Source organism: Cucurbita moschata, unplaced genomic scaffold (assembly GCF_002738365.1).
Source record: "Cucurbita moschata cultivar Rifu unplaced genomic scaffold, Cmos_1.0 Cmo_Scf00021, whole genome shotgun sequence".
Lineage (NCBI taxonomy): Eukaryota > Viridiplantae > Streptophyta > Magnoliopsida > Cucurbitales > Cucurbitaceae > Cucurbita > Cucurbita moschata.
Genome location: NW_019268537.1, coordinates 3,956,238 through 3,979,682, shown reverse-complemented (window position 1 = coordinate 3,979,682; position 23,445 = coordinate 3,956,238). Strand labels below are relative to the sequence as shown.

Sequence of the window (23,445 nt, the reverse complement as noted above, 5' to 3'; positions counted from 1 at the left end):
AAACTTTTGTATCGTGTAATAAATAGGAGTCGTGAAGATTAGATGACACAACAGCTGGAATCAAATTTCTTTTAAAATAGAGATAAAAAGTAACAGAAATTTCAAAGAGGAAATCTAGTATTTATGATTTAAAGAGTCTGATTTCATCTTAATAAATCAATTAAATAGTCCAAAGATATTTGAGAATTTTATCAAATTATAGGAGTGAATTTGAACTTTTAAACCATAAAATTAAATTCCAACTTCTTCAAAGTTTATACAATGACGAAGTCTCAAGGTTTGGACCAAACTTGTAATCAGAAGGAAATTCAAGATAAATAAAGCTACTGACGTACCGAGATATTTCCATTATAGTCCATTGCAAGCGCTATCTTCTATACCATTTATCAAAAATATTACCTGCAACCAGTTGAGTTAATGTGCTCCAAGCCGTGTGTACGTAAATTATGTTTGAGTGAAAGGAAGAGGGGTTAAACAAGAATATATATGAACCTATCTGAAGAGCTCCTCTTTATCTTTAACTTTCTGTATAAGCTTCTGCCATGATTAAGAGCACCAGAGATGTCCAACCAGTAAATGGGTGTGCGCCTTTTCCCTTGCCCGTTTTCTGGTTATACTGTTCCCAGACGAATCCAGTCTTGTGATAATTGCCAACCACATTTCTGCTCCAACAATGAATGAAGCTATAAGCTTTCTATATCTATGAAACGAATAAATACAGCGGCTAACGAAGGAAAATGATAGTAAAAAAGCATGATCTTTCGTAAACAAAGTTAAAAGGAAGATTAATTGAACGGGCTCATAATAATTACCTAATTAAATTGCTTCTCAACTCGTCACGAATATCTTTGGCTCTTTCTCTATACGGACCATCCTCTGTAATTCAGGTCACAGTAAGGACATTAAAGAAAAAAACAAAGAGGTTGATAAAAGATGAAGGAATGAAAATACCTGTGGCATAGTGGTTGAGTGCTGAAAGAATCAAGTAATTCATGTTCATCCAAATTGTACCTCTCCAATATGGTGCATCATGCTCTGTATTGTACTTCATGTATAATGAGCTACAACATGCAGTTTTGAAGACCCCAAATTAGTCCCACATAAAACACAGCAGAGCTTGGGTCCGTCAACAAACAGAATTTATGATAAAGTACAGGTACCTCGTCTTAGATAGGGAACGGAGTCCATAATTTGTCCAGAATACGCTCCGATTTGAAATAAGATCAAGTTGCTTTTCAAGAATCCAGGATTCCTGTTGGGGAGAAGAAATAGAAAAATTCAAGCCTTTCCAGCATTGGAAAATAAACACAAATCGCTCCATGTTACCAAATCTTACAGGTGGAATGATTCTCCCCATGAGTGGAAAAAGACTGACATAACCGATATGAGGAACCATTCTCAGTTGTGGCGTTCCCGATACTTCCCGAATTAGTTGTCGGGTTGTATATCCCTGCTCTACCATCACCTCTTTCCAACTTAAACGAACCTACATGAAACCAATCTTGCATTAAGCACCACAAGAATGGACTCCACCTATTAAGAGTTGATTTCTAGGAGATAATTAAAGTCATATTGCGAAGACAATGATAGTACAGAGGCAATACCTTTTCAGTGTGATTTCCAAAATCTAAATAAGTTCCATGGGCATCATCGAAGTGCATCTGGTCAGGCATCAATCATAGTTAAATTTAATAGTTATTCCTACTTTAAATTTTCTGAAGAAAAAGACAACCAGCATAAGTAATTATCTTTATATATACATTTTAAATACATTTCCAGCATAGATGAAAGTGACGACCAACCTGATTCAGAAGCTCAAAATCCGACAGAGTTTTTGCTGCTAAACTATAAACCTGTATAATATGAATTCAGTGGTATATTAAAAAAAGAAAATATGAGATACTAAATTAATATCTGTTAATAACTTACCGTTCCAACTTCCTTTCCTTTCATGATTAGCTCCGAGATAGAATGCATGCAATCCGCAGCAAGAAGCATCCAGCATCGGAGGTCCACATGACGCTCATCATCAGTTGGGTGCGAAGCACGAGGATAATCATCCAACCCAGACATCAATGTCTACAAGTGTGGAAAATTTTAGATAATGTAAACCTTTGTTGGTTAAGTCTAGCATATTGTTGACTAAGGCATAAAAGAGAAATTTCAAAGTCATTATTTGATACTGCCTAGAGAAATATGTTTCTGCAACACTGACAAAGATTCAGAGAAATTTCCATACTCTTATAAGACCTGCAAATTGTTTCCCTAATGCGGAGCTCCAATTTTGATGGTCCTCTCTGAATGTGTACAGATGTACTTAACTCACCTTCACAACTAATCTACTTTAGTACACTTTATTTACTCTACTTTTGTATAATTGAACTAAAAATGAACACCCTAGTTCTTCCCAGAACCAATGGTGAAACTGAATTATGACAACCACAAAATCCATAACCACGTAGAAGAAGAGATGTTTTCACCTCACCACATACCGACACGAGAATCTAAATCACCCCAGATTATTTATGAAGACCAAGCTCCTTTTTCTTGGGTAGGAAAAATTTTTATTGATTAAATGAAAGAGGAGGCCTCAAGGACTTCTTGTGGAGATCATCCAAACAACTGACCTTATGATGTATAGCCTTTCTAAAGATCAATCATTAATGATGGAAAAATTCATAAATCGATATTCGTGTTGGTACGATAAAGAAGACCAACAGAGTAGCGCAAACGAAGAGGAGTTCAGAATGACAAAAACCTTAGGATTAAGTTCACGAATTGTAGAGCTGTCTCTTCCATGCCAGTAATAGCTGCTTGCCTCTTTCCCTGTGTTCCTCAAAATGATATTTCAGTCAATCAGGAGGATAAAAAGTGAAATTTCAAATGGCTCGATAACTAAATATGTTCTCAAGCATAGTTAAAGGACCATTGAATGCCTGAAAAAACAATAAAACACAAGATGCAGACACCTGGCTGTGTAGTATTGAACCACTGGAACCAAGCTTCTAAGCGGACAAAAGCTCGCTCTAAGAATGAAGAGATCTCAGAGCTTTCTGTCGTTGTAAATGCATTTTTCTTTAGGCCATGAACCAATTCTACAAGAAATAAACCTGATCATCAACATCGCAGCTAGAGATTCAACCAAATTATTTGATAATTTATGTTATAGACCACAAGAATATACTATAACCAGTGTACAGTAAGTTCATATTCACTGGTTACAAGATTACATACAGAAGCAGAACATGTAGAGTTTGTTAAACAATCACAGCACCCACCCATGCCAGATTTCTGAATACACGCAAGTGTTAATGGGAATGAGTAACCATATGACGATAAGACATGATTTCAAGAAATAAGCAAGCCAAGAATTGCTAGCAAGGTTCGCATTATCTCACTTCTACAAACCCTTCGATCAATGATCATTAACATTTCTCGTCTCTTATTTAGAGAATTCCAGAGTTTTGTGCTTAATCTACAAAACAATGTATCTTTATGTAGCAGACATAGTAGGAATTCTCAGCATGTTAACAAATTTTCCTCCATCAGAAATACATTTAAAAATTTTGGAGTATAAAAATTTAATTACATCTTACTATGTCCCTCAACACCCTTGGCACTATCACAATTTCTGTTTTTCTGTTCTATTGCCCTAATATTATACTTTTCCTTTTCTTTTTTTTTTTAAACTCCTAGCAGTATACCCATGGTCTACCTCACTAATTCTGGAAAGAAAGTCTCTTCTTTTAATATCTATAGATGTGACAATAAGATGATGGAGGCAGGAGAGGGCTGGGGAGCGAGATAAAATAACCATACACAGAATACCATGACAGGGAATTGAGATATAAATACCACGCAAGACTAGAAATAGTGCTGGTGGGTTTGCATTGCTTGGATGCTGAGGAATAAATTCTTCCGGGACCTTACTGCAATGAGATTAGGAAAGAAAGTGGAAGATACTTCAGTAGAGGTTCACTGTAATTTAGCATCACGCATTTGAACATGCAATCACCTGACAGCTTCGGCCCCTAATATTTGTTCACGTGGAATCCATCCATCGATATTCATTAGATCCAACCAGTGACCAAGAATATCTAAGCTAACATGAATATCCCATCGCCTGTTCAACATGTGAATTTTTCTTTATCCAAAAAACAAATAATCTATCTGCAGTTGTAAATGTAAAATGAACTGCACATCTAAAAACAATAAGCACCTACCAGATCAGCAGCTGATGAAAGCCTTCATCCCACAAAAATCCCCTAGGAAATACAGGACGGCATGGAACAGCAGTGTAAAGCTCAGCAGGCCAATAATAAAGAAAACTATCACGACTTTCGGGCTGCAATAAATGTAGTGCTGTATTTCCTCAGTTGTCAAAGTGGTATTATACAACAAAATATTCACAGCTTTTTTTTTTTTTTACACCAGCATCTGTTCTTTTGTATCATCCAGTATCTAAATCCAATCCTTAAATTTGATACTTTGGGAGATTTCATAAGAGCTCTAGAAATAAATATGGAAAATGATGGAGCTACTTAAAGCAAGTAAACTTTGCCCTGCGATGAGTGGTATATTACAAAATGGAGATTATTTAATGATAAGAGAAATGAAGAATTAGTAGGCTAATAAAAAAAGGGAAGGGGGCAAAAAATACTCCAGCATGAAATAACATCTATACCGGAGGGTGGGGCTTCTATAATAATCATATGATATTTACAAAAATCTCCAAGACAAGCCAACAAGGAATGAGGAAAAGCTTCAACTACTTACATGGGAGGGATCTGGGAGTGCAATTTTTGACTGGCCGTAGAAATAACCAATGCCACCTAATAAGTTTGCAACGGCAGCCTTACCAACAGTTGTGGATTCTAAATCAAACTGATCATAATTGCAAAATTAGATCGATCAAAGAATAATTACAAGATTAAGAACTTTAACAGAATATAATCTAAAATCAAAGAAGCAAATATCACTTAGAAGTTGGAAATCTGTCATTGCCTTAGCCACCTTTTTTAGACAAACTCAATACAGGTTGTATTGAACACAAACTAAAGAAAAGATTACCTAACATGTATTTTCTCTTATGGAATAAGCATCCAACTTTTGATACTTTGCTATAAGTGCACGTGTCAGAAATATATGTGACACAATTCAGATGCCTGTTTAGAGTGTCAGCTATTCTTATAACTTTTTGTTTTCTTCAAACATGAAAGACATTTTTTGAGGGAATTTATCATACATTCTTACCAAAACAACATGTATTTACAATAAAAAACTACAGAAATTGGTGTACAAAAAACCCTACGGGTAATATGAGAAGATTCAGAAATTTTCATTTAAGATGAGAGATTATTATTTGATGAAAGGATCATATGTTGTTTGGGTTACTGAACTTCAATTTGTTGGGAAATGTTGCATCATTTGGGAATAGAATTTGCTTAATGATATAAAAATTTACTTAACTAAATGTGATTGTGAGTGTACAACCTTTATATCGCATAATTCGTAATGTTCTAAAGTATTGACACTGTTTCTTGCTCAAAAGGAATATCAAAAGCATTGACATGCTTAGAATATAATAATATATTTTTTAAATTTACATATAGCAACCTCGGTCACCATAATATTTTTCTTCTTTTCCGTTTTTTAAATGATATCTTGAGTCAGGGAATCCAAATGGCATCTAGCTATGCGCTATATCCAACAGTTCTAGTTACTCAGTTCAACCAAATCTTATTTTAAATTAGTTTACACTGGCAATTTAATAAATCATGCATTGATTTGCCCTTATCCAGTTCCACCATCAAGAGAGAAATATTGCATATAAACTACAAAAGATGTGAAATTTTCTTGCAAAATATAGAAGATAAAATGATGAAGAGAGAGAACTCAAAATTATAAATACCTTGTTCCCCAAACCAAAGCACTCCTCAAATCTTGTATCAAATTCTAACTCTTTCTCCTTTAATCGATCAGTTAATGATGAACCTAATTGAAGTGACATGCCCAAACATTGTAAGCACACAAAAGCAGAAACACGAATTAGACTCTCCATCCCATAAAGAAAATGAAAGGATTTTTTTTATAGAGATACACACAAAACTTCAAATCAATTCAATTGTTTTTCTTTGTTCTTCTCCAGTTTCCCAACTTTTTATACTGTACAGTTGTTTCTTATCAACACACGAGCACACAAAAGCTTTATATCGTTTCTCAATTCTAAATTTGGGTCATGACAACTACTGCCAACTACATACTGGAGCAGTTCTGGAAATGAAAGCCAAACATAAGCATAAACACCTGTAAGACTGTTCACACGTTCCTCTTCTCTAGAACTTGGGAAACCAGTTCCGGAGATGAAAGCCAAATCTGTTCTAAATGGAATTCTTCCGGAGATCTGTAAAATAAAAATGAGTTACACAGAACAAAACAAGAAATGGTGCCACTCGTATGATTTAGACATTCCCAATTTCTACATGATAAGAAAAGTTTTATCAACATGGAAGCATACCTGGAAAACTAAAATATTTGAAGAGTCATCAGATGTGTCAGAGAGCTGCAGTCGACCAAATTTTCTTGCCTGGTAGAACAGATAGTGCAAAGACATGTTAGTTCAGTGAACATTACAGACGCAGATATGTAAAGCAAAAAAAAATTATTCAAGGTGAAAAAAATCAGACATCACGATGCATCCACATTTATTTTAAACTAGTACGAAAAAGAAAAGTTAACCTACTTGTGCACCAAGATTATCCTGGACAAGTTCAGATAAATTGTGAAAATGCCCGGTCCTAAAACCACTAAAATGGACTTGCACATCATCCTGCAGGGGCAACCATAAGAAAAAAATGATGTCACCAGATTTACCACAGTGGTTAAGTAAAAAAAATTCAAGTAGTTTGAGTAAAGAAAGAAAATTATGCAAGAGGCAATTCCTACTACATAATCACACACATTTCAAGATATTCAGGAGGTAATTCAATAATTGAAGAACTTTACTTCAACAAGCAATTATGAAAAAGAGAAATCAGAAAGAAAAGGATGGAGTAGCGGATGTTCCATTAAAATGTTTGATTGAGCTGTGAGGGGCTGGGGGAAGACAGTTACAGCAGAAACAGGTGATCATGGAGATTTGTCCTCTCGTGGTCCCATAGAAAGTGCAGAAAATAGATAGGTGGGTGATTAAAACAATATGCTAAGAGAGTCAGCAGATATGGGATGGGCCAAATTTACTATGTGCAAGTGCAGTGGTAGTAAATGTCAACAGTATCCCATAAGAGTTCATATAAATCTAACACAGATATTCTCTTGAACTTTAATCATGGAGAAAAACAATAATTCCTCATTTGAAAAGAATCCAAAGAAAGAAACTGAGAGAACTAATTTTTTTAGAGAAGACATTTCAAAAAAGAATCTGTGGAGAGGCATCACACTTTTGCTTTCAGGAATTTACCCTAGATTCTAAATGTAACTGCCAATTTCCTATATCTCTTCGTGAACCTGATGCTAGGAGTGAAGTCTCATGAATGTTCATGGCATCTCTATTCAAACTTAAAGCATTTCCATCTTCATCTGCCAAGTAGAAAAAAAGATGTCCAGTTTTCAACAATTCCTTGGCCTCCTCAGATCTGCAAATCCAGCAAGAAATAATAAGAGCATGTTTATCCTCACAAAAGAAGCATGATAAAATCAAACATATTCTCAAAAGAGAGAAAAAAAAAAAAAAAAAAACCATTTCCGGCCTTAAGCCTATGTCTCATTTAAGAAACAAGTTAAATGGGAATGAAAAAAAAATTTATTCGCATAGTTTGTGACTCAATTAAACTAAAAGTCAAATTTTGAAACCTGCAGGAAACCTTCCAGAACAGGTGGCTCAGTAAGAAGACAGACTATGCACTAAAAGAATGTGCTAGATATCAACAAAAGTTCATCAGGAATAACCTTAGATGCAAAGTTAGATCTTTAATCAGGCTAACAACAAACACTGTGCCACAAAATAAGTTCCAACTTACTGTAAAAATCGAGTCCAATTATCCTACATCTACTTTCTCAAGATAGTATTTCTGGACAGTCCTTCAATATTAACTCCACATTAATGGAAACAATGCTTAAAATATTCGTCTACTAAGTCCATTTACCTTTTGCTATTAACTTCAATGCGAACAGCCCAATCTCCACCATAGCCACTACCACTCTCCTTTGTTTTCAGAAAACTTGTTGTCAAAGTCATATCATGGTCAACAAGAACTTGATGCCCAAAATCACGTGCATTATGATGTGTCCAGCCATATGTGCTTAGTTCATCGGAACCTTGGCACACATGCCTCATGACATATCTTCCATTCTGAACACCTATCCACATCAAGCCAGCAAGCAATGAAAGTGGAGTCCTGAGAGATAAGAGAACGATTCATTAGCTAAAGAACTAGTTATTCGTATAAATCATTTGATAAAGTGAGAGAAGAACAAAATCTGTGTTTATTTGACGCAGAATAATTGGCTGAAGTCAAGACTATCATTACAGTGACCAAAGTTACATATCGGAAACCACGGATATTGAACTCAAGATACTAAGAAAGTATGAAACTCAGTATCAGAACTCACCACAGAAAGAACGCATGGCTAGCGAGGTTTGAATCATAGAAATTCGTTCATATATTATAATCCAACAATATATACCAACTATTTACAGTGATTTGGACAGCATAAATCTACTTCCAGAACACAACCAAAGAATCGAACGGCCAGCTTATTAGTACAGGGTTTGAATTCTTGGTAATACACATTTTCTAAATGGAACAAAAGAATATGTGGTAGCATAATAAAGTGTTTCCTACGCAATCGTTGAATAATTAAGCATCCTGGACGTTCGAAAGCTTAAGTAAGTTCAAGTGTTGAAAAACATCGTAGATCGTACAAATATACGACGAAACATTATTTTCAAACTCGATGAAGAAGTACCTCGCTCGTATTCCAAGATAAAGCTGAGGTCGATAAGTTCCCCAATACAAGCTCTCTTTATGTTCACCTTGAAACTGTCTCGAAAACCAGCGAATGCAGGACGGCATAAGAAGTATAACTAAAAAAAAAAACAGCGAAACAGAAATGATGGAAGATAAAAATTAACAAATAGTTCAATTAACTCTCTACCTGAGGAAGGTCGATAACCTTTGGAGCAGGAAATGGCGTAATAACCCTAGGAGTGCGATGATCTCCAACTACTATCAGGCTTCTGATCAAATACAAGATGACGAAGAATGCGCCGAAGCTAAAACCTACCAAGACCTTGAGATTAACATCGAAAATGCGAATCAAAGGACGCAATGTATTTCTATCTCTGTGGCGTCTGGAAATATCCGGAGCTTGACGAACAGCGCCGTCGCCATCGCCGTCAACAGCGGAGGACGATTTAATTCGGCTTCGAGGATTCCGTCGACTATGTCCAGTCATATTTAAATCAACACCGGCATAAATGGAAGAAGGAAGAGGAGCAGCACCTTTGCTAGTATCTCTAACAGAAGGGGGAGTGAAGTGAATCAAAGAGAGAAAAGTCTTTGAGTACGAGATTCCAAATTCTGACTTCTGAAACTCGTCCGGCGACGCCTCAACTTGAGGCGCGCGTGGGGTGGAAATTATATAAATAGTTTCTTTTCGCGCTAAATACTTAATTCAGAAATAAGTGTCTTCATGTCTTGGTTTTTGGGCCGTTCCTTCATGCGGCCCAAGATCCAGGCCCATACAATCTGCTTCAATATCCTGTAACCGGGCTCGTTATGAAAATAAAAATTATGGATTTATTTTATAAGAATAATTAAATTGGTTAATAAAGTCTTTTTACATAAACAAAAACAATAAATAAATAATATATATATTCCCGTATTGCTAATTCTTAATTCATTTTGGGATATTTCTTTTTAAAATTTATAATAAATTGATAGCTCAATGTATTTTGAAGGGAAGAGTTTTTTTTTTTTTTGTAAGCAAGGCTAAATTAATAAAAATATTTAATGGTGTATTTTGTCTAAAAAAAATATCTTTAAATTTTTTAAAATTTCAATAATTCTTAAATTAAAAATAAGTTTAAAAATATTGTTACCGTTAGTTTTAGATGAAAATCGTTAATATTTTATTTCAAAAATATAATTTTCAAAAGTTTTGAATAAAAACGTTAATATTTATTTTAAAAATACCGTCAAACTTTTAAAAATAATGTAACTTAAAAAAAATGTTCCAAAAATACCTTTAATTTTTAAAAGCTTAATCAATTCCTAATTTTTTTAAAAAAACTTTAAAAATATCTTAAACGAGAAAAAAAATCTTACCATCAGTATCACATTTCTCAATACACTCATGAACTTTTAAAAATAACATTAAAAAGTTTAAAATTAATCTATACCATGTTGATAGATTATTTTAGTCCATCATATGGTAATAAATTTTGTGAATCTTTTTTCTATAAATTTGAAAAATATTAATATTACTGAGTGTTTTTTAAAATAGTATTAATGTTAAAGATAATTTTGAATTTTCTTAAAAAGTTTAGTGACAGAACAGTAAAAAATAAATCTTATGAGTATTTTTTTTAGATAAATCAGAGTATAAATATTTTTGTATTAATTTAGTATTTTTAAAATTTTAAAGAATGTATTAAAACAACAATTATTTATTATTTAATGTTAATAAGTACAATTTAATTGGACCAAAATTAAAGAGCAAAGAAAAGAGAGAAAAGATAAATCTAATTAAAACCATTTAAAAAAGAAAAAAAACATAAATCTTGTAGAGTTCAAAACCATTCCCAGTCCAGTAGTTTACATACAGATTCACAAGGAAAACAATGGGCTCAAGGGTGCACCGGTCCACCGCCGCGGCAAGGGCTGAGCAGCCTCTTCTTTTTGTCGCTAAGGCTGAGACTCCGCGCCAATTTCGGGACCGGAATGCACCACGCCGTGGACTGCGCCGATTTCCCTTTCACCGATCTTGAACGCCCGCCACAATTTGGCTTGCTATTATTATTATTATTATTATTACCTTCCATAATCACCACCCCAATGTGACCATTACTCATTGCAGTCCCAATTGTGCTTCCATGCTCGCTATCAAAGCTCTCGCGAAACAGCTCAATTAGCAGCTTCTTCGTTCCTTCCGGCGATGGCTCCACCGCCGGCGTCTCGACGGCGTTCGGACGCCATATCGGAGTGCTGCCACACGACGGCATGTTATCTGCTCGTAAACAACAAGCCAAGATCTGAATTGTTGAGGCTTCGGCTCAAAATGACAATATCATATCATTGTGGAAGTTGGTGATTATTAACATGAATTGAACTAATCAAAGTTTTTAAAATTCTAACCTCCGTTAACGCTGAAGAAATCATCGTTATCAGAATCCAACCAAGCCTGAGAATCGAAGAACATCTCATCACCCTTACCTGCATTAATTTTAATCCATATGTCAAAATCACTACAAATAAAGAACAAAATTGCATTAATCACTTAAAATCAAGAACAAAATCAAAGAGGGGGTTGGAATCGAACCGAATTCAGGCGAGCTGGGAAGATGAGAAGACGGCGGACTGGAACAGAGCCTGCCGTTGGCTTGGTCGAGCTCGGTCGGGATCGGCACACGGACATTGACGAGCGCACCGGAACCGACCGACCACTTGAATTTAGGGTCAGATTTTTGGTCTCTACGAATAAGAACACAATTCCCCATTTTTGGTCGCCAGAAACTGTCCCCTACCGATCGTCGAACATGGCGATGGCAAGAGGAACACAAAAATTTGTTCAAGAAAGGGAAAGGATCTGTCGATATGGGTCAGGTCCTGTTGGCAGGGCGTTGTTGATTGGTCTTCAAAGTGAAGTAATGGCATTTACTGGGAGTGGGGCCTTCAATAAAAGGATGCTTTAGTAGGGGCTGTATAATTTCGACAATATTTTATATATTAATTAAATTTATATAATATTCTATAATTATGAATTCAGTTTTTTTTTAATAAATTAATTTATATTGTTTTGAATTTTTTTATAAAAGATATGACATTAAATATATATTTTTTATTTTAGTATTTATTTTAGATCGAAATAGATAAAAAAAAAAAAAACTTAGAGAAATGATATCAATTTGTGATATATTTATTTATTTAATATTGGATTATCAAGGTTGAAAAATTAAAATAAATGGAGATATGTTATTCCATTTAAAGAGACGTTACTTTATATGAAAATGGAAACATAATTATAGTTTACAGCATATTTATTACCAAATGAATCTTCATTTATTTTAACCATATAATGAAAATCAAAACAAAGAGTGAGATTTTTTTTTTTATATATATATATATATTTTTATACTAAAAAAACAAAGAATAAATTAATAATAATACTTTTAAAATGGTATTGTCTTAAAATATCTTTAAATTTTTAAAAGTTCCAATAATATCCTTAAAACTTTTTAAATAACTCTAAAAAATATCATTAAGGAACTGTTAATTTAGTAGACGACTTTACTCCGAATCCAAGACAGCATCATTGTTTCGTCTAATCAAAATTTTCTTACCCACTTTACCTTTTCACCTCACATATTATTGTTGCTTTTTCTACCCTCGGATTGGATTCAACTTTAGAGGAATATGTAATAAACTATTAGACAAACCAGTGAGAAGTTAAGGCATATGTACTATTAAATATTCAAATTTTCATACTAATCGTGACAAACCATGTGATCAAGCCGCCAAAGATTTTTTGTTGTGTCAAAGTCTCACATGGTTAAAGTTTGACAAACGGACGAATAAGTAAAAGGTTAAAGTGCATTATACACATACCCACAAGTTAAAAGTTTAAATTCTTGCTTCCCAAATAGTGTCGAACCAAAAAATCTTTACTCTATGTGTAGATGACAAATACTCTGAAATGTCGTAGTATTTGGTTTGTCATTATGAAAGGGAGTACAATGCTTTAACATGCGCGAATAAGTGAATGGTACGTATTAACATTTCAAACGGTAAAACGAAGAGTAAAGTGGAGGGTTATTTGCAGGTAAAAAGAGGATGTTAAAAGGGAATCCACTGTTTAAATTTACTACTCATGGTATAACATGAGTGATAATTAGGCCATGGTCCTACCAAAAGAAAGACAAATCTATTACATAAACCAATAGTAAAAAAATGATTTAAACATTCTTCTAAAAACCTCATCAATTGCATTTACATACCTTGAATTTCACGTCTTCCAAATGCAAGCGCAAGCTATAGCATTTAAAGAGTAGGAGATTCCATCTCACACACGCCATTGGCCCGTCAAGCTTCACTACCAACAGGGACAAACCAAGTGGCTGTCTATATATGTCCAAGCCATTCCTCCACAAAAAAAGATCCAATACCAACATAATCAAAATAAGCTAAGGTATAAACACTACATAATAAAATAACATCTCCTTGAATCAATCAAATTACGCTTCGTGTGTCGCTACGAGGCTACAAGTAGTATTAAGATTATCTACTTTGTGTATATCAACCCAAAAACGTTCATACCTGAGAATGTTTGCTTAATCCACTACACCTAAATTGTGTGAAAGTTATCTAATTATAATCAAACAAATTACAAGATATGAAAAGAATAATAAATGGAAATATACCTATGGTATGATGACAAATATTTAGATATTTGTCTTATAATAAAATATCAAATATGATATATATGGTAAACTATAATTTAGTACTAAATATTTTTAACACCCCCCGCAAGCTGAGCATCGGATTTGAACGAACGTGAAGCTTGGATCTGAAAAATTCAAAGAGAGATCGAGAAACACTTTTCGTAAAGATGTCAACAACCTGGTTCGGAGGAGGCGTAGAGAAACACTTTCTTGCCCATAAAAAACTATAGAGGGATCGTCACTCAACGGCGATGCTACCTTGGCTTCGGCGAGAATATATCTAATCCACGAAGACGGATTGTCGCTCAGCGACGATGCTACCTTGGCTTCGGCGAGAATATGTCTAACCCAAGAAGTAGAAGAGAGAAACCTAGAGCAAGGGACAAAGACAATGTTGAAGCCGGAAGAGTCGCCACATTGGGCGAATGAGCCAATTTTGACGAGAAGAGCAACAACGACTTGGTTGGCAAAGAGGCCAGTGGCGCCCAGATTCCAAAGGTAAATCTCTGCAGAAGGTCGATAGGTTTAGGTTAGGGTTTCTATGAAGGATGAAGGGAAGATTGAGAAGAAAATGAAAGAGACTATGTTGGTGGAGAGAAAATCGATTGTGTTGGAAAAGGTGAGGTTGTATGTACAGAGTGTGGCGAAGGGTGATCTGGAGGTCAAAAAGGTGGAGACGAAAAGTAATCAATCAGCTCCCCTTGCGGCAACCATGACAACTGCCCCTGCGTCAAAATCACCCGTGGTGGTGGAGAAAAACAGTAGAGGATTTAAAAGCCATTGAAAAGAAATGATTGGGTTGTTAAATCGAGAGGGCTCCGATACCATAAGAATATTTGCTAAAACCACCCCACCTAAATGGTGTGAAAGTTATCTTGTGTGAAAGTTATCTATTTATAATCAAACAAATTACAAAGATATGGGAAGAGTAATAAATGGAAATAACAATTGGAAAGATTCCTATGGTAAAAAGGCAAATATCTAAATATTTAACTTATAATCAAATATCAAATATAATATATATGGTAAACCATAATTTAGTACTAAATATTCTTAAGAGTACCGATAGAGAAAAAATAAGACTCATATACCATGGATCTCTCCCTTTCCTAGCTAGGGTAAGAATTTATTTACATCGAACATCAATGTACGATGGAACTGTAATTGTAATTTACCTGTCTTCCTCGCTCGGTCACGCTCTATGAAGTCTCAACTATCAAAGAACGATTTCATACATGTCACTTCGAGGGCCTCAAGGGAACCACCACATTAAAAACAAGCCTCCATAATAAATGCAGAGGAGGTTTCAACCAAAAAGATAAATAAACATTCCCATTTTCCATTGTAAATTGTAAGGCATCACCAAGGGCTCAATAATTCACCTGTTCCAGCGGCCACAGTACGGCGAGTCGGATTGTAATGAATGCTGGGATAAGGAGGAAAGCACAGTTGCCGTCCATCAGAAATAACTCAGGAACATGTGGGCATCATTCTTGAAGTTAAATGAGCTTTGACCATCAAAAGAATGAGTAATGGCTTCCCACAAAATGTGTAATCCATAAGGTTACACTTGAATACATCACATCATATGAATTTCCACCGACGAGTAACCTGCATATACAAACACTTGACAAACGAAGTTAAACGAACTAGCACTGTTTTCAGAATTGTGTCAATTGAGAAAGGCAACTAAGATAAGAATCCTTCCAGAAATTGCAAGAAACCTGCCCGGCAGCAGACACGAGCCATTCAAGGTTAACAATCATTGTTACAGATATTGTCCTCTTTGGACTTTCCCTTTCGAGCTTCCCCTTCAGGTTTTAAAAAAAAAGGTTTCCACGCTCTTATAAAGAACGTTTTGTTCCCTTCTCCAGCCGGTGGGATCTCACAAGAAAACAGGAGCAATTATCGTTAATAATGAAAACGTTGCCTTCCCTAAAACAATAAAAACCAACATCACGATAAATTATTGAAGTTAATTCTAGATGAAAATGAATAATGGAAAGAGATGGAAACAATTTATTCTTAGATATTTATCAAATAAAATTGGGCCATGAAAAGAAAATAAATAGAGCAAAGATGAGATGGACAGGCAAGTGCCAACTGCCATGAGTGCAGCCGTTCTACAGGAAAAAGAAAATTGTCATTAAGGATAAAGAAAATTCAGAAGCTCTCCCAAGAGTCAAGAACAAAGGCACCCTAGAAAGCTTTGAACACAGTTATTAGCATGGCTGCTACAATCATGCAGTCAACAATTAGAAGTACAAAATCTCATTGCAGCTTTCAAAGTTCATTAGCATCAGATCCAGTCTGTTACTCTAGCCTTATCAGCAGGCTAAGAGCTATCATCCTTAGTCAACAAAAGCCAGAAGGATAGGTACAGCTTCATGTCAAATTACTCATACGAGTCTAGAACAGATAAAGGATTGATAATTTGGTCTAGTTCATCTCATGATGGCAATTTAATGCACTCAATAATAGAATGGTGTAACGGGACCATTGATAAGAGTTAAGAGCTCATCAGTTATATATTCAGCTTCCACCATGATTCATCAACCAGATTGAGGAATAGAAACAGTATATGCCCAGTTCTTTATTCAAGAACGTCCGGAAGTGGAATCTTCACAAGAGTACATACGTATATTCCCAACGATTTAACGGTAAGAAATTGAAGAGGCCTGACTAATATTGTAACAGCTCAAGCCTACTGCCGGCAGATATTGTCTTTTTTAGGCTTTCCCATTCAGGATTCTACTCAAGGTTTTTAAAATGCATCTACCAGGGAGAAGTTTCCACACTCTTATAAGGAATGTTTCGTTATCCTCCTCAACGGATGTGAGATCACACAATCCACCCCCTTCAGGGCCCAACATCCTCGCTAGCACTCATTCCCTTCTCCAACGATGTGGGCCCCTAATCCACCCCCCCTTCGAGACCCAATGTCCTTGCTGACACACCGCCTCGTGTCCACCTCTTACAGAGCTCAGCCTTCTCGCTGGCACATCGCCTAGTGTTTGTCTTGGATACCATTTGTAATAGCCCAAGCTCACCGCTAGCAAATATTGTCCGTTTTGGCCCGTTACGTATCGCCATCAGCCTCATGGTTTTAAAACACGTCTGCATTTCCACACACTTACAAGGAATGCTTTGTTCCCCTCTCCAACCGACGTGGGATCTTACAAAAATCCAAACACACTCAGCGCGAGAAGAATTCCATTAATACAGGAGTACCTACTACCTTTGTTCACACCATGTTTTTGCCTTCATAAATAATTATTTAATCTAGTGTACAAACGTGGCATGCAGTGAATGAATGGAGTATTCATGCTCTAGAAGCAGAAGAAATTTTCCACCGGCCAGTATCAAACAAGGCAATCATTTTTACTGCAATCCAAAACGAAATTGAACTGAACAGATGGGAACTTTACCATGCTCAGCTGAAATGAATGGCTATATTTGTTTGGTGATTAAAAATGTAGAAGATCTTGAACATATAAACAAGGATAAGAGCTCCATAGGTACAAAAAATTTTGTGCAGAATCCAAGTAGAGTGAACAAAATCAAGAGAACAAAATGCTTCTAAAACTAGCACAATACAAAGTGAAAATCAAAGCACAAGGGTTATTAACATGCCCACTGTATATTTGTATAGTCCATTCCTAAATTAAAATTCATGGTGGGGACAGGTGCGGTGGAAACTAACTTGAAACATCAAGGCAATGAACAGTGTGTCTAATTTGTTACAGTACAGAAACCAAATGTAAAAACCAATCCGGATTCCGGTCAGCAATTTTTGTTTGTATGTTTGTTTGTATTACTTACGGCGTTAGATACGTCGTAGAATCCGAGAGTTAAATCAAAACCCTAGAAGTTGAGACGTCGAATCGTGCATCTCCCAGAGTCCATTCAGAACGGAGAATGCTGGAAAGAATCAAACGCATGCAGATACAGATACTGTTAGGAGCATAACTTGTGAGCCATATGTAGCTAAAAGCAGAAGAACAATGGCGGAAAAGAAAGCAAGGGAAAGAGATGAACCAGTCGGTTTCTCCTTTTCACCAGCCTTCGATCGGTTTTGGATCGTCAATGTCAAGCAGAGCTGCCGCTTTGCTCCGCGCCAAAATGGGACAATTTTGCTATTTTGTATATTTGCTCCATAAATTACGTTTCCTAATAAATTTCTAAAATTTCAAATTTGTGTATTTTCTAATAAATTTAAAGTTATTAAAGTATTTAATAAATAAAAATTATTTTTTTGTATCGATGAAATTCTAAACCCATTTGATATCAATTTCATTTCTAGTTTTATGGTTTTGAAATTTATACTTAATAGTTTTCTGGTTTTGATATTTATGCTTATTTTTTTCATAGTAGTTTTCACCTTTGATTTAAAAAAAAAAAAATAGTCAATTTCTAAAAACAAAAAACTATTTTTTGAAAATTAGTTTATTGCTTGGTTTTTTAAATCATAAATATAAAGTGGATAATAATAAACTCAGTCGAATTCTACCATAAACTCAGTCCGATCATCTATTCAATTTTTTTAATAAAAATAAATGTTAGTTCGTAAAATATTTATTTATTTATTTTTAAATATTTAATTAAAATTTGCAACTTAGAATATATTTTGAAAAATTATCCTCTAAATAATTTTAAATATATATATATATTTTTAAGATTGGGTAGAAAATAAATATTAAAAAATATACTTTTGAAACTATATAACATAAATATATGTAATAATAACCAGTGTATTCTATCCAATCTAATTTTTAATAAATTCATAAATCAATAAAATCTAAATAAATTTACCACTCACCTCAAAATATACAGATTGGTTTGGTTAGGTTAATAAAAAAAAAAAAATTGAATTATTGAGTTTTTTTTTTATTATTATTTTAACACCTATGGTTTTGTTATTTAGCATAGGGTGCTAAATCAGCTAATTTGGACTGCCATCATTAGTTGGGCAGTCGTTATCAAAGGCTTTTCTATTTAAAGGCTTCTATGTGCAGAATATGAACATCGATGATACTTTATAATTTTTCACAAATTGATGAATGATTTCACTTCACAGAAAGAAATAAAATATGTCATGTAATTGTGACACTGCATCTTAATTTTGTTTGTTTTTCTATTAAACAAAGTGGTTGGATTCTAAGCATCTTATCTCAAAAATTTCAAATTGAAGAACATTGATACTTACTCTTCTCATTTGAAATTGCAAAATGTAAAATAAGAACAAATTAGAGCATAAAGATCAGGGAAGACAAATAGCAATTACTGAATCGAAAGGGGAAAAAAGAAGAAACCCATCTACATGGACAATTTTGTGCCCAACCTAATCTTTCTTGGCGTAAAAATTGATTGGCTTCTGTGAGAGTATGCAATACTCGCAATTACAGTAGCAGCTTGACTGGTACAACAATGGCGGCCATGTTCATGAATCACGATTATTTCTTACGATCCCATCCTGTCGAAACTCTCTGACACTGTTTTCATTCTGGGCCGGAGTTCCGGGTCGCTCTCTGTACAAGCGAGCGCCACGTGGAATACGGCGAGGACCTCTTTCTTGGCATGTACTTCTTGTAGCAGAGCAGGGTCGACCAAATCCGACAATGGCTTTGCTTCTTCAAATCCTTTTCTGACCCATCTCACCAAATCTGGAATCTCCAAAGAAGTCGACGTGTTGGGAGAAAGCTCCGGTGACTTTCCGGTGAGCAATTCGAGGACCATGACTCCGAAGGAATAGACGTCCCATTTTTGGGTGGGGCGACCGCCAGGGGCACGGGCTTCCGGCGCGCAGTAGTTGTTGGTGCGTTCGGTTTGGACGGACTTGAGATAAGAGAAGGCGCCGCCAATGAGGCCGCCGGAGGAGGAGGGGTTGTTGCCGGTGATGCTGATCAAACGGTTGAGGCCGAAGTCAGAGATGTGGGGCTGGAAATCGTTGTCGAGGAGAATGTTGGAGGGCTTGATGTCGCCATGGACGAATTTTCTTGGGCTGCATTCGTGTAGATAAGCCAACCCCCTTGCGGTTCCCTTGGCAATTCTCAGTCTCGTTGACCATGAAAGCACTGAAGATGGCTGCCCGTTTCTCCCTGTTTCGTTTAGCAACGTCAGCGCGACATCAGAAATATGTATGCATCACACCAATTAGGTTTCCCCTATTGTTTTAAATTTTCATTTGAACTTTGGTAAAACCACAGTTAAGTTAAGTTCTAAGACATAAACTAAGTTATAATGAGAGTTATCTTCACTAATCTGTACTTTAATCATCCTTAATATCCTTATTAAGAGCTGGTGTGTCGATAATTATTGGTACTGGTAAGGTTTGGCTGTTTGATTACTGGACTCAAAATACAGCCTTGCAGATATTGTCCTCTTAAGTTTTCCATTCCGGACTTCCTCTCAAAGTTTTAAGAGAGGTTTCTAACCGATATGGATCTCACTTTCTGGACTTCCCCTCAAGGTTTTAAGAGAGGTTTCCACACTATTACAATAGTGTTTTTGTTCTTCTCTCCAACTGAAGTGAGATCTTCCCTTCTAAACTTCTCCTCAAAGTTTTAAGAGAGGTTTCCACACTCTTATAAGAGTGTTTTGTTCCCCTCTTCAATTGATACGAGATCTCACAATTTATCCATTCGAGGCCGTCTTCACTAACACTAGTCTGGTGTCTGACTTTAATGCCATTTGTATCAGTCCAAACTCACATCAAACAAGTATTGTCCTTTTTTCTCAAAGTTTTAAAACGTGTCTTTTAGTAAAGAAATGATTTGTTTCGATCTACAATCACGTGGGATCTCATCGGCTGTTACACAAAACATTCAATTGCGTAAGGAGCAGCGCCTGCAATTCAGGGCTGCGTGGAAAGTGGAGTGAGCACGGGGAATGGGGCCATCCATCGTTGGATCCCACGCTCGGCAATGGCATTAGGCAACCAACCATTATGCCCAACAGAATCCCTCCAAGTCAAGCACCGACCCAAAACTAAAAAACAAATATCCCATACGGGAATTTTCTCCCCCCACTCCAACCAGATAAAAGTTAAAAAGAGCTTTGCATTAATTATGTCTACGCCGTCGAGAGATCATCGATGAAGGGCCCAAAATCATCAAACAGTAGGCCGGGTGGAACCCACGTTCCAAAAAGCTATCACGGGTAGGAGAGTTAGTTGACTAATGTAATAACTACTGGTATTTTGTGTCGTAGAGAGCTAAATTCCAGCAATGTGATCATGAAGAGTGAAATAAAATTAATCCCAAAACAGAAAGGCAAGATCGAGGGAGGAGTTTTGGGTCGCCGTTCAACCAGTAGATTCAGATAAGAACAGAGCAATCAGATAATGAAATGCAAAGGAATTAAGGGACTAACCGCGAAGTGCAGAGGCCAAGTTTCCATTGGAGATAAAATCACTGATCAGAAGCTTCTCATCCGGCGCCCAATAATAAGCTCTCAGTTTCACGATATTGGGATGCTTTACCCTTCCAATGGCCTGCACCTCCGCCACGAACTCTTTATACCTCTGTTCTCCGCCTTCGCCCACCCGCCGTACGGCCACCGGAATCCCATTTCCAAGGACCACTTTGTACACAATTCCTAGTCCACTCTTTCCCAGCACATAGGCTGATGCTCTCAGTAGCTCGTCGAGCTCGAACGTAAAGCCTTTGTCTATGGCCACAAGCCCTCCTTCTTCTTTGCTTCTGTCACTGTTCTCCGGTTCCTCCATTTCGGACTCCTCATTCTTATCTTGTCCATTCATACAAGGAAAACCGCAGAGATCTTTCTGGTTCCCACCGAATTTTCTTTTGGCCGTACAGCTACAGCCGTTCGAATCGTCCTTCCTTCGCCAATATATGTATACTATTATCAGACCGATAAACGCTACTCCGGCGGCGTCGGCGGCTGAGATGAGAATGATTAGTCCGGCGCTCAATCCTTTTCTAGGAGCAATGTAAGATGGCTTCGAATCCGGATTACCCGGTGAGCCACGTTCTGAATTCCCACAAGATTTCTGAAGAGGAAATCCGCACAAGTCGGGATTATTGAGAAATGCAGTCGGTCCCTGATTCGCGAAGGAACCCGTCTGTGGTATGCTTCCGCTCAGATTGTTGCTCCGAAGGTCGAAACTCACCGTCACCGGCAAATCTCCAAGAGTCTTCGGAATTTTACCCGATAAATGATTGAAGGACAGGTTCAGCGTACCGGTAAGTGTCTTCAGTTCCCCCAAATCCTCCGGAATCGATCCACTGAAATCGTTGGATGAGAGATCGAGTTGAAGTAAATTATCCATCCTTGACCACATACCAGACGGGATTTCTCCGTCAAATTGATTTCTGGCGAGTATTAAATGCTGCAACTGTTTACAATTCTTCAATTCGTCGGGAATTGGTCCGGCGAGAGAATTATTGGAGAGATCGAGGTTCTGAAGCCTCGGGATGTTGCAGATCGAAGGGGGAAAAGAACCAGATAGATTATTGCTATAGAGAAATAAGCTATGCAATGAGGTAGCATTAAACAACTGCTCAGGTATGGAGCCGTAGAAATTATTGTTATGGAGGTTCAATCGCCGGAGATAGACAAGCGACCCAAGCTCAGAAGGAATATAGCCATGGAGATTCTTACCAGAGAGAGCAATCCCAACGACACGCGAGTCGCCAGAAACATTCATACAAGAAATGCCAGACCATCGGCAAGGCGTCGAGTCATCCTCGTTCCAATCGGAGAAAACAGAGGAATCAGGCGACTGGTCGACCGCCGACTTGAGAGAGAGAAGCGAGAGACCGTCCGGCGAGAGGGAAAATGCCCTAAAAGAGACCTGAAAGTGAAAAAACAAAACCAAATCGAGGACAAGAAACAGCAGATTCTTCTCCATCATCACCACTGTCGTTCTCCCTCTAGAAAGAGGCAGCAACGGCGACCGGCGGCGGAGGAAGCAATAACCAGAAAAAGAGGAATCGAAATGCGATGAGAGTGGAGGTTGAGTAGTAGAGTGAAGAAGAGAAAACTAGAAATGTTGTTGAGGAAGAGGAGAGGTGGTAGGCTATGGCTGTCTATTAAAGGAGAGAGAGAGAGAGAGTGAGAGCGATTTTGATGGCTGCCATCTTCCTCCCGCCATCTACAAATAAACAAGAGGATAAACTAACGCTGAAAATTACTCTTTTCATCTCTATCATTTCATTTCAACCTAATTTTAATTAATTAATAAAATTAACTTTTAAATTACGGAAAATAATAAAAATATTTTAATCCAAAAAAATGTCAATTTACCAAATACTTTTCAATTTTATTTTTTAAATTGTATTGTAAATGTTTTACCCTCAATCAAACAATCAAATATTAAATTATATTAATTTCGGTTGGAATCACGAATCTCCACAATGGTATGATATTGTCTCCAAAAAATCTCGTACTAATGAAGATGTATTCCTTACTTGTAAACCCATGATCATTCATGAAATTAGCTAATGTGGGACTCCCTCCTCCCAACAATCCTCAACAACCTGGAGTCCTCGAATAAAATACACTCATTGTTCAACACTTCAGTCACTTTTGACTACACTTTCGAGGCTCACAACTTCTTTATTCGACATTTGAGGATTTTATTAACATGGCTAAGTTAAGGGTATGACTCTAATACCATGTTAGAAATCACGACTCTCAACAATGGTACGATATTGTCCACTTTGAGCATAAGCTCTCATAACTTTGTTTTGGGCTTTCCTAAAAAGCCTTGTAACAATGGAGATGTATTCCTTACTTATAAACTTATGATTATTCCCAAAATT

The 23,445-nt window shown here is 36.5% G+C and overlaps 3 protein-coding genes across 3 annotated transcripts; all 3 read right to left on the bottom strand.

Moving 5' to 3' along the window:
- Positions 1 to 314: 314 nt before the first annotated feature.
- On the bottom strand, positions 315 to 9,456 carry LOC111458598 (mannosyl-oligosaccharide glucosidase GCS1). The gene is made up of 22 exons (XM_023101351.1): positions 9,157 to 9,456; positions 8,968 to 9,041; positions 8,145 to 8,396; positions 7,460 to 7,634; positions 6,743 to 6,829; positions 6,518 to 6,586; positions 6,307 to 6,403; positions 5,912 to 5,994; positions 4,777 to 4,884; positions 4,224 to 4,345; positions 4,016 to 4,123; positions 3,856 to 3,929; positions 2,970 to 3,095; positions 2,759 to 2,826; positions 1,930 to 2,079; positions 1,803 to 1,853; positions 1,605 to 1,661; positions 1,337 to 1,486; positions 1,161 to 1,252; positions 952 to 1,061; positions 813 to 876; positions 315 to 662 (listed from the first exon to the last, which is right to left on the bottom strand). The coding sequence occupies exons 1-22, from the start codon at positions 9,454 to 9,456 to the stop codon at positions 518 to 520; spliced, it is 2,562 nt and encodes an 853-aa protein (XP_022957119.1). The 3' UTR covers positions 315 to 517.
- A 1,272-nt stretch (positions 9,457 to 10,728) lies between these two features.
- On the bottom strand, positions 10,729 to 11,881 carry LOC111458596 (uncharacterized protein At3g27210-like). The gene is made up of 3 exons (XM_023101350.1): positions 11,542 to 11,881; positions 11,358 to 11,435; positions 10,729 to 11,229 (listed from the first exon to the last, which is right to left on the bottom strand). Exons 1-3 carry the CDS (start codon positions 11,717 to 11,719, stop codon positions 10,850 to 10,852), a joined length of 636 nt encoding a protein of 211 aa, XP_022957118.1. The 5' UTR covers positions 11,720 to 11,881; the 3' UTR covers positions 10,729 to 10,849.
- A 6,957-nt stretch (positions 11,882 to 18,838) lies between these two features.
- LOC111458623 (receptor protein kinase-like protein ZAR1) lies at positions 18,839 to 22,766 on the bottom strand. Its single transcript, XM_023101383.1, has 2 exons — positions 21,032 to 22,766; positions 18,839 to 19,758 (listed from the first exon to the last, which is right to left on the bottom strand). Exons 1-2 carry the CDS (start codon positions 22,533 to 22,535, stop codon positions 19,121 to 19,123), a joined length of 2,142 nt encoding a protein of 713 aa, XP_022957151.1. The 5' UTR covers positions 22,536 to 22,766; the 3' UTR covers positions 18,839 to 19,120.
- Between the last annotated feature and the right edge of the window lie 679 nt (positions 22,767 to 23,445).

Excerpts from the sequence above, each read along its gene's own strand:
- LOC111458598 (XM_023101351.1), bottom strand. The coding sequence starts at position 9,456 with ATGACTGGACATAGTCGACGGAATCCTCGAAGCCGAATTAAATCGTCC. Across the intron at positions 7,635-8,144 it reads ATTGAAGTTAATAGCAAAAG|ATCTGAGGAGGCCAAGGAAT; the intron begins GTAAATGGACTT and ends CTGGATTTGCAG. Across the intron at positions 1,487-1,604 it reads TTGGAAATCACACTGAAAAG|GTTCGTTTAAGTTGGAAAGA; the intron begins GTATTGCCTCTG and ends GGTTTCATGTAG.
- LOC111458596 (XM_023101350.1), bottom strand. The coding sequence starts at position 11,719 with ATGGGGAATTGTGTTCTTATTCGTAGAGACCAAAAATCTGACCCTAAA. Across the intron at positions 11,436-11,541 it reads TCCCAGCTCGCCTGAATTCG|GTAAGGGTGATGAGATGTTC; the intron begins GTTCGATTCCAA and ends AAATTAATGCAG. Across the intron at positions 11,230-11,357 it reads TTTCTTCAGCGTTAACGGAG|ATAACATGCCGTCGTGTGGC; the intron begins GTTAGAATTTTA and ends GTTTACGAGCAG.
- LOC111458623 (XM_023101383.1), bottom strand. The coding sequence starts at position 22,535 with ATGATGGAGAAGAATCTGCTGTTTCTTGTCCTCGATTTGGTTTTGTTT. Across the intron at positions 19,759-21,031 it reads CTTGGCCTCTGCACTTCGCG|GGAGAAACGGGCAGCCATCT; the intron begins GTTAGTCCCTTA and ends TAAACGAAACAG.